The sequence below is a fragment of the Colletotrichum costaricense genome (genome assembly GCF_030867565.1).
Source record: "Colletotrichum costaricense strain IMI 309622 chromosome Unknown Scaffold_2.1, whole genome shotgun sequence".
Taxonomy (NCBI): Eukaryota; Fungi; Ascomycota; class Sordariomycetes; order Glomerellales; family Glomerellaceae; genus Colletotrichum; species Colletotrichum costaricense.
Window position 1 is genome coordinate 3,142,923 of NW_026848231.1, and position 16,666 is coordinate 3,159,588.

Consider the following 16,666-nt stretch of genomic DNA (forward strand, 5'->3'; position numbering starts at 1 on the left):
AGTGTGGGAATGGTATTCATGAATGCTTGCTTTTTTTTAACTTCGCGATGGGAAACCGGTCACAGAATGTTGAATCTGATAACACACCCCCAACGGTCTTCGAACATATTGGAGAAATCTCAACTTAGTTTAATTAAACATGGTTATTTTCTATTAAACTCAATTATGTTATGAATGTGACCGGAGGGGCAATGAGAGATAATATAGGCCATGACAGAATGCAACCTAGGGCCTGCAAGACATGAACCGATGTCTAGACAGGGTTGGTTGGGACGGCGCCCGCGAGAACTTGCAGATTGAAGAGAACTCCGAAAGAGATGGAAGCAACTCCTGTGGAGCTCGCCGGCGTCGAAGGGGGGCCAGATGAAGTAGGGGATGGAGTGATGGACGGAGTGGTGGACGGAGTGGTGGACGGAGTGGTGGACGGACCAGGGAAAGCTAGACCGATGGACGGATCGTAGACTCCCCTTGTATCGGAAGTTAACGTAGGCGAGACGACAACAGAAGAGGATGACGACGACGGAGTGAGAGTGGTGAGAGAGCTGGTCAAAGAGCTGGAAGTTGAAATTTGGACGGCTGAGGAGTTGCTTGGTAGGATAGAAGCCGAGGTTGTGGGTACACTGGTCGAGGAGAGAGAGAGCAAGGAGGCGCTGCTGCTGCTGATGCTGAGAAGGCTCGTGGCCAGGCTACTCAGAGATGTGCTGCTCGAAGATGAAGTTGCCGAGCTGCTGGTCAAGGAACTTCCCGGAAAACTGGCCGGAGAGGTTCCAGAGCTGACCGTTGAAGAGCTTCCTAGACTGCCGGTAGACGAGCTAGTGCTACTAGCACATGCCGTGCTGCTGGTGTCTGCGGTAGACGAGCTGGAGCTGGATATGGTGGGCGTAGCGACGGTGCTTCCACTAGAGTTTGAATTGCTTGAACTTGAGGAAGTAAGACTGTCTGTGCTAGATGAAGCCGTGTCAGTGCTAGAGGATGAAGAGCTTGTTGTTGTCGGTGCGTCCGTAGAAGAAGACGAGGTAGAAGAGGACGTTGTTAGGATTAAGGTAGTAGAAGAATCAGTCGAAGTAGAAGAGTCGGTAGAAGTGGGGGAGGCAGAAGAGGGCGTCGTAAGAGTAGGCATGGTTAAGGATGATGAAGAAGACGAAGTTGAAGTGTGACCCGAATGCTCGGTATCACACAGCAAGACAGAACCGTTGAGTAATGTATGTCGAGGTACAAGCATAGCTACTTTCAACGGGCCGTTTTCAAAACCAGTAAAAAGAAGTGGAGTGATGATTTCTCAAGCTTTTGATCAATTGCGGCTCATTTGAAAAGATCGGGACACTTAGAATTATCGGATGAGATGATGGAGATCAACTTTAGCAATGGAGGGAGCCGTCACGTTTGAGGATCTGTGAGAGTTCTACGGGCCGGGGCGATATGTGGTTTTGTCCCTCTTCGGCCCGGTGATTACATGAAATACAGACACAGGCTTCGGTATCAGAAGCGTTTCCTCTAATGAAATCATTTTGTTGCATTCCTCGGCTGATGAGTGGCGAGACAGCCGTCGGGAAGCCGACGTTTGGTTTTACGTGCCAGCGAAGCCCTAGGCCAATGGTCAACGTCATGATACAGAATACTAACGCGCACCAGAGAGATCCAACTATGAATCTTCAAAGTTGCTGAGGGATAGGTCTATAAAGAAGAATGCCCGCTTGCTAGATACCTACTTAAGCTTAAAGGATCAAGGCCCATTCCGAGTACGAGTCTCAAAACCCGACATAAACCAAAGTGGATGTAGCAAATACAGGCAGCAAAACGAGAACTGACCGCCGCAAACGAATAGCCATATTGAAACGGCACAAAAACAATGAAGCTTTCGTTCGGACTAGCATTCCAATCCTAGCCTTCTTTCATCCCGCGGGGCCGGATCAAGGGGGCCGGAGGCGAACGGTCGAGGGACCCGCTTTTCCCGGTGTGAGGGGCGGAGGCGGCATTTCCCCGACCGGTGACTGGTCCGGGGAGCACTGCGAACTGAACTCGTAACGAGTGAGTAGGAAAATGTCGCCTTGAATCTAGGGCTAGAACAAAGCCTTACATTCGAATGCTTTAACTCATGATTTTTTTGGTTCTCATGGCCTCGTAATCAAGTCGCGCCACGGACTTCAACTCAGAAATTTCGTCTGCAGAGTGATTATTCAGCGATGAGCCGATTTCTAAGGTCGAGCTTGAGCGAAAAGGAGACTGCTTGAAATTATCCACCGAAACTACCCACTTCACTGTTATCCGGTGTTCCACGGATTACAAGGGGCAAATGTGACGTTTCTGCGTCTCAAGTGAGAGGAAGTACTACTTAATGATCTGAGATGAACCGTCCAAGTTGTCTCGAGTTTCGTAAAATAACCACAATATTCTACATTATCAGTCTATAATTCGTGTAACAAAAATGAGTTCATCGACGCAACACAAAGTTGGAATTTTCCCCGCCTCTGGGGGTATTGGCGGAGGCACTGCAAAGCACATTCTCCAGCGCCTTTCTCCATCAAACCTGATCCTCATCGCTAGAAACCCCAACAACCTTTCGCATGCACGAGAGCTGGGATCAGACGTTCGACAAGCTGATTACGATGACGACGAATCGATTCGGAACAGTTTTCGCGGAATCAAGACCTTGTTTTTGATCTCGTATGCATCAGTTGAGGTTGAACACAGGTTTGAGGTAAGGCTTTACTATCTGAATGACTTTAACATGTATGAGAGCTAAGAAGATCACGCAAAGCGGCACAAGTTTGCCATCGACACTGCCATTGCAAGTGGTGTGAAGCACATCTTTTATGGGTCGTTGGGCTTTGCTGGATCTGCAAAGAACCAGGAGTCAGTAGCTCACGTTATGAAGGCACACCTCATCACTGAGGGATACCTTCGAGCATGCCGTAAAGAGCATCCCGGATTCGACTTCACGATCGTCCGCGAGGGGCTCTACACCGAGTCTTACCCACTCTATACCTCGTTCTTTGACCCTGCTCGACCTGTCAACGAGATCAAGATTCCTCATGACGGCGCCGGCCCCGGTATCGCATGGGTCAAGAGAGAAGAGCTGGGGGAAGCAACAGCTGAGCTCATATCTCGCTACGTCACAAACCCTGACGGTTTCCCCTACCGCCAACAGACGATTCTCTTTTCGGGAACAAAGACATTGACCCTGTCGGAAACAGTCAGCATCCTCAGCGAGATCGCAAAGGTTCCAGTCCAAATCAAGCAGGTTTCGGATGATGAGTTCGCCTCTCAGGCTCAGGTAATTCCTAACTTTACCTACCGTGGAGTTGACTACTCGAAGCCGTGGGCTTCGGCCTTTGAGGCGTTTCGTAGGGGTGAGGCGGCTGCTGCGTCACCGTTGCTGAGTGAGCTTTTGGGAAGAGAGCCGGAGGGTTTCAAAACCACCGTGATGAACTCTCTCAAAGCCTAGATTAGGAGTTGAGTAGCCTAACAAACAAGCTGGTTTCTTTCGTATGCATTCATGCGCCTAGTCACATTATCGTTATCTTAGTCAAGGTGAAGGTTGGGGGTGATTAGCGATCGAATTCGCGCTTGGAGATGAAGTAACCTATAGCTCAATTGTGATGCTGCTACACTTTCCTAGCGTATGACGCATCAAAGAGATTGCAACGACTATCGATCACATTTGAATCTGTCATAGATACTCCGTCCCCGACAACACCACCCAAGTTTCCCAGATCCATCGCCCCAGGCTTGCCAGAAAATTGCGTCCACGCAGGCACTCCAGGTCCATTGGCGGGGTTCTTGGCAAAGTTGGCCCATGCCGTCTGCATGAACTTGCTCAAGGCAAGAGCTTGATCAGGTGTTGCCGGCGGCGGCGGGAGATTGCCAAAGACGAAGCTGATCTCAGAGCCGTGTACCGGGCGAGACAAGATACCTCCGGGTGTTGGCGGGAACGAGGTGGAGTTGAAGAGATATCTCCAAGTTGGCACACCGGCTTGGGCCGAAAGACGAGCTTCATGCGCAATGCTGCAGCTCCAATCCAAGTCCGTAGCGAATTGTGTAATTGCATCCTTTGGAGTTGAGAAAGGCATCCCGGCTCCGACTGGATATCCGGCAGTCACAGCTTTTTGCAACGCATCGTCGCCAGGAAATGTTGCTGCGACAAAGGCATCCAAAGCGGTCGGTGGCTGACCCATCGTGAAGATTTCGGCTTCTCTGAGGTTCGTTCCTATCATCATGGGTATCTTGGAAACCTTGCCGGAAGCCCGTGTAGCATCAGGTGAGGTCGGTACGTTTGCATCTCCGTCGGCTACAGGTGGGAAGTTGAAAGGACCTTTAGAGAGTACGGACACAAGGGCGTCGACCGGAGCGGCTCTAACGCAATCAAGCGGCTTCTGGCTGCCGCAATTGAGCGAAGCTGCAAGAGTTTGAAATGGGGTCGTCATGTTTGGTCTGCCCAAGAGGCCGGTCATGAGTCCGACGATATCTCCGCCTGCTTGGGGTCCAGTTACGAGATATGCGGTTCCAGACTCGGTGATCACCGCACGGAACGGGGGCTGGGCACCGCTTGTGAGTAGTAAGAGGTCGACTGATGAGCCACCAGCTGACTCTCCGAATAAAGTCACCTTATTTGGGTCACCACCGAAGGCTTTGATGTTACGCTGAACCCATTGAAGCGCTAGTTTCTGGTCCATAAGACCGACGTTGCGCATTTGCTGAGGTATGCCCTCGACATCGCCTGGGAATCCGAAGACTGCAGTCAAAATAATCAGCAACGCCCACCTCCAAAGGCATAAGGGTGCTCTCTCTCATCAACAATGGTTACTCACCACTCGTCCGGTAGTTTGGCGTCACGACGATCACGTCTTGATTCTGTGCAAAGCTCGAGCCATCGAACATCGGTGTGTTGGCAGAACCAAATTGAAAGCCCCCGCCATAGTACCATACCATGACAGTTCTTCCTTCGGCGGGTGGAGGAGAAGAAGGTGCGTAGACATTGACGAACAAGCAGTCTTCGCTTTCAGGACCGGACGGCATCATGGCAGCAATCGCAGCTTTTGAAAGTCAATGCCATGATCAACCGGAGTAAAGCCCCAGACGAGCTCCGATGTGTGTTAGGGGACGTTCACTCACCAGGTATAGCCTGAATACAGGATGGAGCGAAGGCTGTCGCGTTGATTACGTCGTTGTGAGGCGCCATCGAAGCAGGCGCCGGTGGTGCAAAGCGTTGTGGTGGTGCCGCATACCGAATGCCCAAGAATTTGTTGACGCCATTCGCTGTCAAACCAGAGTATGATCCATCGTCCAGCTTGACTTGTACTGGTTGTTGCGCATTCACAAGTGTAAGTAAAGTAAGCAAAGTAATGCCGATAGTCGTCGATCGAGGAGACCAGCCCCTTCGTGAGAACTCCATGGTTGGCTTATTAGTACGTTACACGGCCGGAATTACGAGATTAAAAGAGAGTTTATCGTTGTCAATGTTCGTTTCAATCTCGCAGTCTATCGACATTTCACGAGATCTGGGCTTAGTTCCTTTATGTCTTCGACCCTCAACAGGGTTTAACTTGCTTTTCTCGGGTTTTCCGTAGCCTTTCCATGTTCCAACTATGTACTATACGCAACTTGGCACTATCGTAACGTAGCAGATCATTTTCCTTGAGACCCAGGCTTTTGGAGAGAAAATAAGCTCGGTGGAGAAGCCGCAAGGAAGACCCGAAAGCTTGGATTCGGCCCATTATTTAATTGGAGAGAATCGACGGACGAAACCTCAAGTGGCACGGTGAGCGGGTGTACCGGTGGGATGAACAAACTTGTTGATATCCACAGGAAGTCTATTCGTCGCGTCCACCCCGCACGTGTCGTTTCACACCTTTGCCAGGTGGACGGCCGTCAAAATGGGTAATGGCGAACGACAGCTATAATGCGTTGTGCTACATTTCACTAGCAATGCCCAGAGGCTGAAATGATGGCTAAACGGAAGACCCGGCTCTTACAAGACTCATGATAAGCATTGGGTAATGAAACATATTCAGCCGCAAGAAACGAGGAATGATTTTGAGGAGTGGAAACGGGAAGGAGAGCTCCGAGAGCCCCATGGGTAAACCGAAGTGTTTGCGTCTATTGAATGAATGGGGACTTCCCTCGCGCAAACATCACATGCGGGTGTGACTAGATTTCGGGATTGTGTGAATAGTCTTGATTTCACAGAGAGAAGCTCCATCAGTTTGTCATTCCTCTCTATTTCGCTTGTCCGGCGCCCAGAACACCACTCACTGTCGCACGAACCGGCGCCGAAACAGTCCCACTTGTATTACCGGACGCGGCTTTGGCCGACCCGCTTTTTCGGCCGGCCGACCGCGGGCTTGTCTAAGGGCTATGCGCTTGTCCTCAGGTGCTATAAGTGATGAAGCAGCTTAGAAACATGTCAAGGCGCTATGTATAACCTCATAGTGAGGGCAGGTCTGTTATACTAATGTCCAACTTAGACAGGCGAGGAGTCAACAAACTTCTTGCGCAATGTCATCGCCCTCCTTAATGCGTACTAATATTGGACCATCTTTGAATCAAGTGCGTGGAGCGGATGATATTGGCGCTCATAGACAGCATGGTACTATCTTGTCGCATTTCACTTTGCTCATTATCGGGGCATTCATGTGTTCTCAGCAATACTAGCTTAAGATGGGGATTGATTGGATGAGACTACCCGCTGTTCCCATCGTAGTCTGTGAAGAGATGGACCTGGCAAATTAAGAGCGTTGCGCGACTTTGCTTTCACCTTGCGAAGAGGAACACGGACGAAGGCGTTGCACATCAAGGTCTATTGCCGTCCTTTCACGTTGGTGTCGGAATAAAGGGTGTAAGCTGACCACATTATCTCCGAGTGGATTGCCCTACGCCAAGGCCGCCAACCAAAGCTCATCGGTTCTTTTAAACTTCACCAGTCCGCCAAGGACCGACTATAACTCCGCCAAGTAACGCTCAGTAGAAAATTGCAGGCTGTGCTGGTGAGCAGCGAGTCGACAATGGGTTTAGCCTCACATGACCGGAACCCTGCTAACTCATTGCAGATGGAAAACTCACCATAGTTCCGGTATTTGTTCTACAAGACAGACTGCTACAATGAAGGATTCATGATCTGGCCTCCTCAGCCACCAATTTTCGCGTTTGTCACAGCATGCGCAATGAGGACCTGGACGGTGATGATCAAAACTTGGCAGACACTATGACGACGCTTCTAAGTTGTGCGTCCAATGCTGGATACATGCTTCTCGCGGTGATGCTTTGCACACTTCAAAAAACCACTGTTGCAAAGGTCTTGGCATCATGATACATAAAAGAACACTGTCTAGCCGGTGTAATTCATTGCTTCAATACAGCAGATACAAACACAGCAGTCAAACGTTCTTCAGACACGATGATGAAGCTTCTTTCTTTCGCCTTCTTTCTACCCCTCAGTGGCAGCGCAGCTGGAAGTCCTCTCAACGATACAGCATATGACTATGTTGTAGTTGGCTCAGGACCTGGAGGTGGCACTCTGGCGTAAGGATATCGCCTCCGACTACGCTCTTAATGCTAACATTTCTCAGCGCAAGCCTTGCACGCGAGGGCCATTCCGTCTTTCTCATTGAAGCTGGAGGCAATATGGGTGATGATCCTCTTCAACAAATTCCCGGCTTGTGAGTTTCCAGACCGCTCGATATACAAAGCCATGTGCTTATACTTCACAGAGCGGATGTCAACTCGGAGGACCCCGCCATGTCTTGGCAGTTTTTTGTGTCTCACTACCAGAATGAGACTCAAGCCCGTCGCGATCGTTACTTCACCTACCGTCTTTCAAATGGCACACTCTGGTACGGCATTGATGCCCCCGAGGATGCAACTCCGTAAGTCATGCACTAGACCGTTGCTTGGTAAGTCATTAACCACCGGTTCAGACTTGGCATATACTATCCCAGAGGAGCTACGGTTGGTGGTTCTGCTATAGCGAATGCTATGAATGTGGTTCTTCCACCCGACAGTGACTGGAACCACTTCGCCGAGGTTACAGGAGATGAGTCCTGGGGCCCTGAAAACATGAGATCAATGTTTATCGAGCTTGAGAGAAATACCTATACGCCTGAAGGGACGCCAGGGCATGGTTTTGATGGGTATATTTCGGTACGAGGAGCTCATCAACCGCAATGACTATATGACTGACAGGAGATAGACGAATAGAAACCACATTTCTTACGTTGTCGATCGTCCGGGCGTACTTCGTGTGGTCCAGAATGCCATCTCCCAGACCGAGGGCATTGAAGCACCCGACCCCGAACAAGTCATCGAGCTAATGGAGAGAGACCTGAACCGCCCTGATAGCAATCGGTACGAAGTCCCGGGCTTGTACCAAATACCACTACACGTTGACGAGAACCGCCACAGAAGCAGCCCCTGGAATTACATCACGGATACTCTCGCTTCGAAACATGAAGATGGAACGCAGCGATACCCGTTGACCTTGAGCACTCACAGCCTCGCGACTCGCATTCTGATGAAGAATGCTGAGGCCGGCTTGAGAGCCTACGGGGTAGAGTTCATGGTTGGAGAAGGACTTTATGAGGCCGATCGGCGATACGACCCCTCGGTCGAGCCCCAAGTGCGCACTGTCAGGGCTAAGAAGGAAGTCATCGTCTCAGGCGGTGCATTCAACACCCCTCAGCTTCTCAAGCTCAGTGGAATCGGACCTCGAGAAGAGTTGGAGAGATTCGGCATCCCAGTTGTTGTTGATCTTCCTGCCGTGGTAAGCATCGGCCTCCTCATAGGACTTCTCTTCATGCTAATGAACCTCTTAGGGGGAGTTCCTGCAGGACAACTACGAGGCGGGCATCAACGTTCGGTCAAACATCGTGTGGGAAAATAGCCCCTTCGCACAATGCACGCCTGGTAGCCCCGAGACAGATCCCTGCCTTGCACAATGGGAAGCCGGCTATGGTGCATATGGCGAGGCCGCCGCCCCAATTTTCATGCTGCATCGTAGCAACCAATCCAGAAACGCAGACTGCGACCTCATCATCTTTGGTGCGGCCGGTGGTGTGTTCGACGGTCACTATCCCAGGTTCAGCGAAGTTGCATGGCCGCCTACATCCTTCTTCTGGGCCGTCGTGAAGATGCAAAACGGCAATCCGACAGGCACCGTGAGACTTCGATCGTCCAACCCCCGAGAGACCCCGGAGATCAACCTGAACTTCTATCAAGAAGACGCCGATGTCGACATTGCTGCTCTTTCCGAGGGCATTGAACATCTCATGTCCATCATGAACGTCACTGGAGAGCCGTACCGGCCCTTCCAGGTCATTGATCCCCCGGCAGACCGTTCACTTGAGCAACATATCCGGGATAACACTTGGAGCCATCACGCAGCCGGCAGCTGCAGGATGGGCAAGACAAACTTGGACAGTTGTGTTGACTCAAAGTTCCGAGTTCATGGTGTTCAGGGACTTAGAGTTGTTGATGGCTCAGTCTTCCCGAGAGTGCCCGGCGGGTTTCCTGTTGGTGCGACATATGCTGCCAGTCGTAAGGCATTCCATGATATAGTCAGCAACGAAGGAAAGTGACCGTGTTCCCTGTCTTGTCTGTTGTTATTTGATTCGGACTGAGCTTTCACAACGATATGGCTATGGGTGCTTTTTTTGTTCTTTATCACCGGAAAGTCAATAGAGGATTGTCATAAGTAGCCGCACACACACACATTTATGACTTAGTATGCAGTGTCTGTCTCGTTTTAAAAGTTCACCATTGGCTTTTTAATTGCTTTGGAGCCCACAGGTGATGTTTGAGAAGACTCTAGCTTAGTGACAATGCAGTCATCTCGCTCCTAAGGATGGTGTTCAAGCAACCACTCTGAGTAAAAAAGCATGCTTTATTAAACAAGAAGATAATAGTAGAGAAAAATAAGACTGTCGTAGCGTTGAACGCAAGCTCCCGTGGTTGAGTCCAACCTAGAAGCTCCGTTCCATTGTGTCACCACCAAGAAGTGAAATGGACCTGCCCCCTGGTCCAAAATAAGCCCATCCTTAGTCGTTCAAAGACAAACCGACAGATCATTTAGTTGAGTTTGAGGCCCTCGTAGCGGTCGATGGTAGTGGTGATAGTTCCGGTGAGCATGCCGGCCTGTACTTGGAGGTCGGTGGCTCTGCTCTGCACGGCGCTGATGAGGGCAAAGGCGACAGACTTGGGGAGTACGAGGGTCAGCCACCACTTTTCTAATCTTTGAAACTATGAAGAATCCTTGAAAGGCGGGCAGGCGGGAGGGTGAGGCTCACATCGACAACATTCTCGACCTGTCTGAGGACGGCAGCAATAGGTGCACCGATAAGGGGTACAGTCGAAAAGAGACCGGCCTTGCCGATAAGCACGTTGAGAAGCACCTGATGGATGCGCACGAACTCGCGGAACGCCTCAAAGATGGCGTCGGACTGGGGGCCGGCCGGAACGGGAGGCATGCCCTGCATTTGGGCGAGGGCCGTGGTGACGGTGCTGACAATGTCTACGAAGCCGGTGATGATTTTCTGCGGATGGGAAAGATGACGTTAGCTTCTGGAATTTTGACGAAGTTCCTATGCGGCAACAGACGGGGCCCGACTTACCGGGAAAGGACCCAGGCCGACGATGAGCAACGGTCCGCTGACGAGGTCAATCTTTTGCGCGGGGGCAATGAGGTCGTTGGACTTTTTGGTGACCATATCGATGTTCTGGACCACTTGGGCTGGGGTCGTTTGGCCGAGGACGGAGTCGCTGCAAATTGCCAGGGCGGCGACGGCAAGCTTGAGGATGGAGAATTGCATGTTTTCTGATTTGAACCGAAGGGAGAAAGGGCTGCAAATATGGATGTTCAGCTTGGAAAAGATGGGCTGGGCTATGTCGAGAAGATGAGATGGTGATGAGAGCTGTGATGAGAATGGCGATAATGCCGGGAGATGAGTAGCTTCTTATATTTGGTTCTGGGTAATAACTCGATGCCTGAGATACATCTTCAACTTGAATTTCAATTAACTGCAGATTTTGCGTGCCTCTCCTGCCGACTGAGATCTTGACGCGCTCATGGCTTACACTGCCGTTTTCATGCCAGCAAACTTGGGCACGAGGTTTGCCAAGCTCCTCCATTAGGAACGATCAGCAACTTCACGGACCTCTTCATCTTGCTGAAAACTTTTGATTCCAGGCTAATTCGGAGCAATTCTGGCAGAAAAAAGTCAAGAATCACGGGCTTGAGCGAAAGAGCTTCAATGATGAGCCATCATCAATTTGTTGCCAAGACACCTAGTATGTGTGTAATCAGAGACATTTAAGATCCGAGACAGCAACGGATCCAACTTCTTTAGCCCGAGAAACTTGTCTCCTAAACAGGCAACATCTCAAAGTTCTCCCTTCCGGATTCTTCAAAGTGGATATCTTACAGCAACCCAAATCAAAGGCCTGCACCGCGGCGGAGCGAGCATCTCGGGTATTCAATCTCCTGGTCCCAAGATCTGCAACGGTTTCACTCAAAGATTCCGACTGGCCTTCCTCCTAGTCCCGCAGAAGACCACAGAGATACCCGCTTCAGGGAACGTCTCGTAAGATGAACCCAATTATGATCTAGATTAGCGTTTAGGCAGCGCGGCTAAGGCTTGCGAGAGGGACAACGCGACGACGTAGGTGGCATCTTGGCAGTAGAAGCTCAACCTCTAAGAGCCGGAGCCAACCCACTTTCGGCGACTGTAAAAACTATGCTTGATGTAAGCATAAGCATTCCCGAACGGTTGTCGTACTTTGGTGTTTGGCATTCGACACTGGCGTGGGCTAGGGCGGAAGCTTGACTAGATCCCGAGATAAAGGTTGGTTGGAATGCGGGACTGGCCGCCGTCAGTCAAGTCCCTCCCACTTCGACCTCTGTCGTCTACTGTGTCGCCGGCGCGCATGCTCAAGCATTCGAAAGACGGCAGACGGAGATGCGAGACATAGAGGAAGCCTGTCACGACTCTGTTAAGAGATGTATTCATTCGATGCTACACCGGGCGGTCGAATTAGTATCAGCCTACTTCATCTCTCCCCTTGTCCCGTTCCTGAAATGGCCCGCCACAGTTCTCAGAGTCTTCAACACCGACCAGAACGGACGTATACTAGCTTAAACCCGATTTACCGCTTCAGGCTTAACGGTGTTTCTCCGCACGAGATGTCAGATCTCGGGCTGGAGACGTGCCGGGCAGTTAGGGGCATTCCAAGAGGCCGCTTGGCTGAGTCCCTCCGAGTCCAGGGCAGTGGGGAGTGAGACACGCTGTGGAGCCCGCGGGTGCTGATCTTCCCGATGATTTGCATATCTCGACAACGGCGTGTTGCTACAATCGGAAGTCGAGGTAGGGAAGAATCAACGTTTGAGAGTGTTTGTTGCGCGATTTGATTTTTCGGTGTGTTTTTTTTGTCCCGAGATGAACGATGTCTAGTGTTGGCTTGCATGCGGTCACCGTGCGAAGTAGAGGGGGTGAAACGGATCCTGACCGCGGGTAGATTATCATCCTCTGAGAAACGGTGTCCCTTTCGAGTCTCTGGCGGCTAGTGGCCAAGAAAAAAGGGGAAAAGTACTGAAATTGTGGCTTGTTGACGCCGAATCCCAAAGCTGCTAGATACTTGTCCAGGTACTCTCCCGTGGTGACGGCGTTCCCGGAGTCGGACCCATACATCCGGGTTATCCCGCTACCGAACTCCCGAGAAACGACCCCGCTTCTCCGGGCACTGAACGGAGGTGCGGAGACTGCTCCGCAAATTCTACCTAGCAGACGAAAAACCGGGGAACCCATTTCCCCAGACTTTCACACTCCCCTGCCACCATTTCCAACTCAAAAAATGACGTCCAATCCTACTACACACCACCACACCACCAGCCCCTCCCGCAATTGACAACCACACTACGACCACCGCACCACACCGCTCGCGCGGGCCAAGAGCTAAAGGTCACATTGGGCATCCCCGACACGAGGTGACATCGCTCCGATCGACGGCCAGCACATAAACAATGCGAGCAATGCAACGATGTCCGGGGGTTGGGTGGGAAGCCAGCAGTCGTCACCATCCAGTCATTCGCATCAGCGGAATACCATGTTTTCTTGCTTACGCAGGTATTCAGTAGGTAGTATGAAAATGCAATGTGCTACATTATATCAATAAGGCTCATATAGCCACCTTTGAACCCTAAGTCCTCTGTAAGTCAAAAGTGTCTATGTACATGAAGTGAACCCGAGGTCTGCTGCAACCGGAGTTGCCTTGAACACCCCTTTTCTGAGAGAGTTTTGTGCGACCTTTTTGCTGTCAAATAGAATTACCCTCCATAACCATTCTCCTGGGATATCATTACTCCAGTCATCTGGATGCCATGTGCTTCTTCCCATCATTCCAGTCCTTCCTTTTACCGGTTGATCATCAGTGAGTGTAAGGGGTATATCTGTATATCCGTGCCGTCGTAGCATTGAGCTTGTCGTCAAAGTCGTATGGATGTGATCCATTATTAAAGGCCCGACCGTCCCGGAAGAGACGGGCATCAGTGTAGAAATGAGGTTATTAGTGCCCTCAGAGAAGTAAAATGAGAGAAAGAAAAGTTCGGAAACAGATGGTCCATCTTCCAGGACCAAATGTCTAGAGGAGCGCAACGGCACCAAAGAGACCAGCCAGGAAGGCAGCTGCCGGGGCTCTGCGGGCGTCGGCAGCAGCAGTAGGCACAACCACTGGAGCCTGGCTCGACACCGTGACCGGGGGAAGGATCACGGCGCTTGTTGTAGGGACGACGAGGGTGCTGGCAGGCCGGGTCTGCGTAGCGTACACAGTTCCCGACACGGTGATGTAGACCCATGACTTTTGCGTCACGACACTCTCGCCGCCCACGGTCACGGCCTGGGTGACCTCGACGTGTGCCGTCTTGGTCTCGACAATGACTTCCGTCAGGGTGTGGACCTTCTCGACGGTAATGGTTTTGGTGCCTGTGGCAGTGATCCAAACCGTCTCTCCGTGCTCGATGGTCTGATAAGTCGTCACGGGCTTTGTAATGGTCTCGTAGACTTCTGTGGAAAGATGCTGAGTGGTCTTTACGGTCGTCCAGACGTCCACTTTGGTGGGAACTTCCGTGACGATGGTTGAGGTAGATGTGTAAGTGACGACTACCGTCTCTCCGCCAATAGTCTTGGTCTCGGTCTGGCCATCATGTTAGCTCGGGGAGGTCCGGGAAGTCTTGGCTGAGGGAAGGGGTTCTCAAGACTCACCACAGGGCAAAGAGAAGTGATGGTGGTGTACTCGACGTCCTTCTCCGTCTTAGTGACGTCAGGGAGCTTCTCAGTCTGCCAGACCTTGGTAGGAACGTGAGTCACAATGGTGGATGTGGTGGTGTACGTCTTGGTCCAGGTCTTGCCGCCCTCGGTGTAGGTCTCCGTGACCGGGCAGAGGCTTGTGAGGGTTGTAAGCTGGACATCCGTGGCCGTCACTACGGCCGTCGGGCCGGGAACGGTCTCGATGATCTTGGTCGGCTTCTTTTCGACGACGGTGCTGAGTGTGGTGTACACAACAGTCTTAGTGGTGCCTTCTCCAACGATCGTCTCCGTCTGTAGGAAGTGTTAGTCAGGATGCCCTTTGCTCGGAGCTTTTGGCTGGGAAGCTTTGCTTGGAGGGACCACTTACAATCGGGCAGTAGGTCGTGTAGGTGGTGTAGTCAGTGTCGATTTCCGTCACGACTTCAGTGGCGCCTGGAAGGGTCTCATAGATCGTCGTGGGGTGCTTCTCTACAACGGTGGACGTGGTGGTGATGGTCTCATACTGAGTGGTGTGTTCGCCGGGCTTGGTGATTGTCTAACAAGGAATGTAAGCCACGCCGCATCATAAAAAGGGCTCGAGGTCTACTTACAACAGGGCACACAGTCGTGTGCGTGGTCAGGACTTCCGTGACAATAGTCTTGGTCTTATCCTTACCCCAGTCGTGGTCCTCGGTTGCAAGGGCAGTGGCGGCCAGAGCCAGCAGAGCAGTAGTAAACTTCATGGCTGCGGGTGGAGGTGAAACTGAGAGCTTTTCAAACGAGAGATACTCTTGAAACGATGGGCGGAGGAAGCGAGAGCTTTAATTCGAGCGAGAGTCTCTTAAGTAACCTTAACGAACGAGTTACTTGATAGCACAAGATCACGAATATGTGGTTGGCTGGGGGATGGAGAGAGGCTGGTGAGAGCTGCAAGAGGATGGAGAAACAAGAGAAAGGTTCGAGCAAAGAAGAGATGGCTGGGTAAGCTTATATCTTGAGGCCATGAACAGGTGGCCGGCATACCCGGTCTGCCTGCAGGCGGACGGGCGAGGAAAAGAGGAAGCAGAGTGCGAAGGACGAGATGACATCTCTGCTTGTCGACCAACAGAGGTTGGCGATCTCCACTGCGGCTTGCAGTAGTCTTGGGCCATGTGGACAGCAGACCGGCCGCGGCCTGATCCATGAAAGAGGACCTTGGGTAGGGTGTAGAGGACAAGTACGCCAAGTGTGTGATACGAGGGAAGACGATCTTGGAGATGCAGCCTAACAGTTGGGAAGAACCTGGAGCTCAGTGAGTGGCTGGAGGAGAGCTCGATGGGATAGGTGAGAACGCTGGTGTAGGACAAGTCCTGTGGTGTGTATGGATGAACGACTTCGTCTCGGCCGAATGGCGACACGACAGCCAAAGGCGCAATGGTTGACTCGAAATCGGAAGATGAGGCATACGCCACCCGGTGTGCGTAGTGCAACTGCAGCCAAGAGACGAGGTTGGACGACGACGACGAAAGACGAGGACGGCGAGGCTCGACAAGGTTCAGCGACACCCATGTCGCTTTTGGCCGTCAGACGGGTAGCTTATGTGATGACTTGAACGAATAAGAGCGCGAGTATTGACTAGGGCCGATGGCATTGCAGCTTGCAGAAAGACGACTAGGTAGGCAGACCGCCATCCCCCGGCTAGCCATGTTGCCCCGGCCGTGATGCCGTTGTCAAGGCTGTCAGCTCAGGCTTTGACATCCTAGCCGGCTGGTGTCGGTAGTGGCCGACTGATGATGACGGCACAAGGAGGGGCATTTAATATAATCCAGGTGTCTTATGTGGTGAGCTTTGGGAATCCCTTGGCCCAATGATAGCCGTATTGACACGACACTGGCTGCGAGCAAGGCATGCCAACATTTCCAGGGCTTTTCGTCAATCCTGTCTGACTAGATGCTCGAAAAGGCGGGCAAGGCAGCACTGCAGGCCGCGAGGTGACGAAAATGTTCGCTGGCGATCGAAGAAACCCCCTCACTTTGGACCATCTGTGCCTTAGTTGCTTCACACAACCGCGTTCTTTCTTGAGACTTGACCGATCAAGTATACCCGAGTAGCAGCAAAGTTGAGCGCCAGCAAGGAGCGGCGTCTTCGTATTGCTGATAGATGTTGAGCCTTGCGCTGTCAGTTCTTTTCTAGCCGCATCTACTTTTGATTAAATTTCCGCCGTCAGAAGCTGGGTATGAGGCGGACTCGACCGGCGCATAAGTTTCTTAATGTCGGACAGACGTAGCTCGATGCTTGCTGTGTCCTCGAGGGGGGCTCGTGTCCATGTCGTGGCACCAAGCTCAAGACCTGCAGCTCGCGGGAAACATCCAATGAAGAGACGCACCAGTAATGCAGTCCAAGTCGTTGGTGTACAGGAA

At 51.6% G+C, this 16,666-nt stretch overlaps 7 protein-coding genes across 7 annotated transcripts; 3 read left to right on the top strand and 4 right to left on the bottom strand.

The window, feature by feature from the left end:
- Positions 1–253: 253 nt before the first annotated feature.
- On the bottom strand, positions 254–1,120 carry CCOS01_02674 (uncharacterized protein; the record flags this gene model as incomplete). Its single annotated transcript, XM_060450862.1, has 1 exon — positions 254–1,120. One exon carries the CDS (start codon positions 1,118–1,120, stop codon positions 254–256), a length of 867 nt encoding a protein of 288 aa, XP_060319512.1.
- A 1,305-nt stretch (positions 1,121–2,425) lies between these two features.
- On the top strand, positions 2,426–3,445 carry CCOS01_02675 (NmrA family protein; the record flags this gene model as incomplete). The annotated part of the gene is made up of 2 exons (XM_060450863.1): positions 2,426–2,698; positions 2,759–3,445. 2 exons carry the CDS (start codon positions 2,426–2,428, stop codon positions 3,443–3,445), a joined length of 960 nt encoding a protein of 319 aa, XP_060319513.1.
- Positions 3,446–3,605: 160 nt separating this feature from the next.
- On the bottom strand, positions 3,606–5,392 carry CCOS01_02676 (cholinesterase; the record flags this gene model as incomplete). The annotated part of the gene is made up of 3 exons (XM_060450864.1): positions 3,606–4,732; positions 4,809–5,033; positions 5,113–5,392. 3 exons carry the CDS (start codon positions 5,390–5,392, stop codon positions 3,606–3,608), a joined length of 1,632 nt encoding a protein of 543 aa, XP_060319514.1.
- A 1,761-nt stretch (positions 5,393–7,153) lies between these two features.
- CCOS01_02677 (uncharacterized protein) lies at positions 7,154–9,569 on the top strand (the record flags this gene model as incomplete). The annotated part of the gene is made up of 7 exons (XM_060450865.1): positions 7,154–7,220; positions 7,389–7,518; positions 7,566–7,655; positions 7,707–7,862; positions 7,914–8,136; positions 8,186–8,755; positions 8,808–9,569. The coding sequence occupies 7 exons, from the start codon at positions 7,154–7,156 to the stop codon at positions 9,567–9,569; spliced, it is 1,998 nt and encodes a 665-aa protein (XP_060319515.1).
- Positions 9,570–10,059: 490 nt separating this feature from the next.
- Positions 10,060–10,799, bottom strand: CCOS01_02678 (UVI-1; the record flags this gene model as incomplete). The annotated part of the gene is made up of 3 exons (XM_060450866.1): positions 10,060–10,185; positions 10,278–10,523; positions 10,602–10,799. 3 exons carry the CDS (start codon positions 10,797–10,799, stop codon positions 10,060–10,062), a joined length of 570 nt encoding a protein of 189 aa, XP_060319516.1.
- Positions 10,800–12,627: 1,828 nt separating this feature from the next.
- Positions 12,628–12,891, top strand: CCOS01_02679 (uncharacterized protein; the record flags this gene model as incomplete). Its single annotated transcript, XM_060450867.1, has 1 exon — positions 12,628–12,891. A coding segment is annotated over one exon (264 nt), but the record flags the coding sequence as incomplete, so codon positions are not given.
- Positions 12,892–13,623: 732 nt separating this feature from the next.
- Positions 13,624–15,817, bottom strand: CCOS01_02680 (repetitive proline-rich cell wall protein; the record flags this gene model as incomplete). Its single annotated transcript, XM_060450868.1, has 5 exons — positions 13,624–14,175; positions 14,244–14,579; positions 14,656–14,823; positions 14,879–15,086; positions 15,291–15,817. Coding segments are annotated over 5 exons (1,791 nt in total), but the record flags the coding sequence as incomplete, so codon positions are not given.
- Positions 15,818–16,666: the final 849 nt, after the last annotated feature.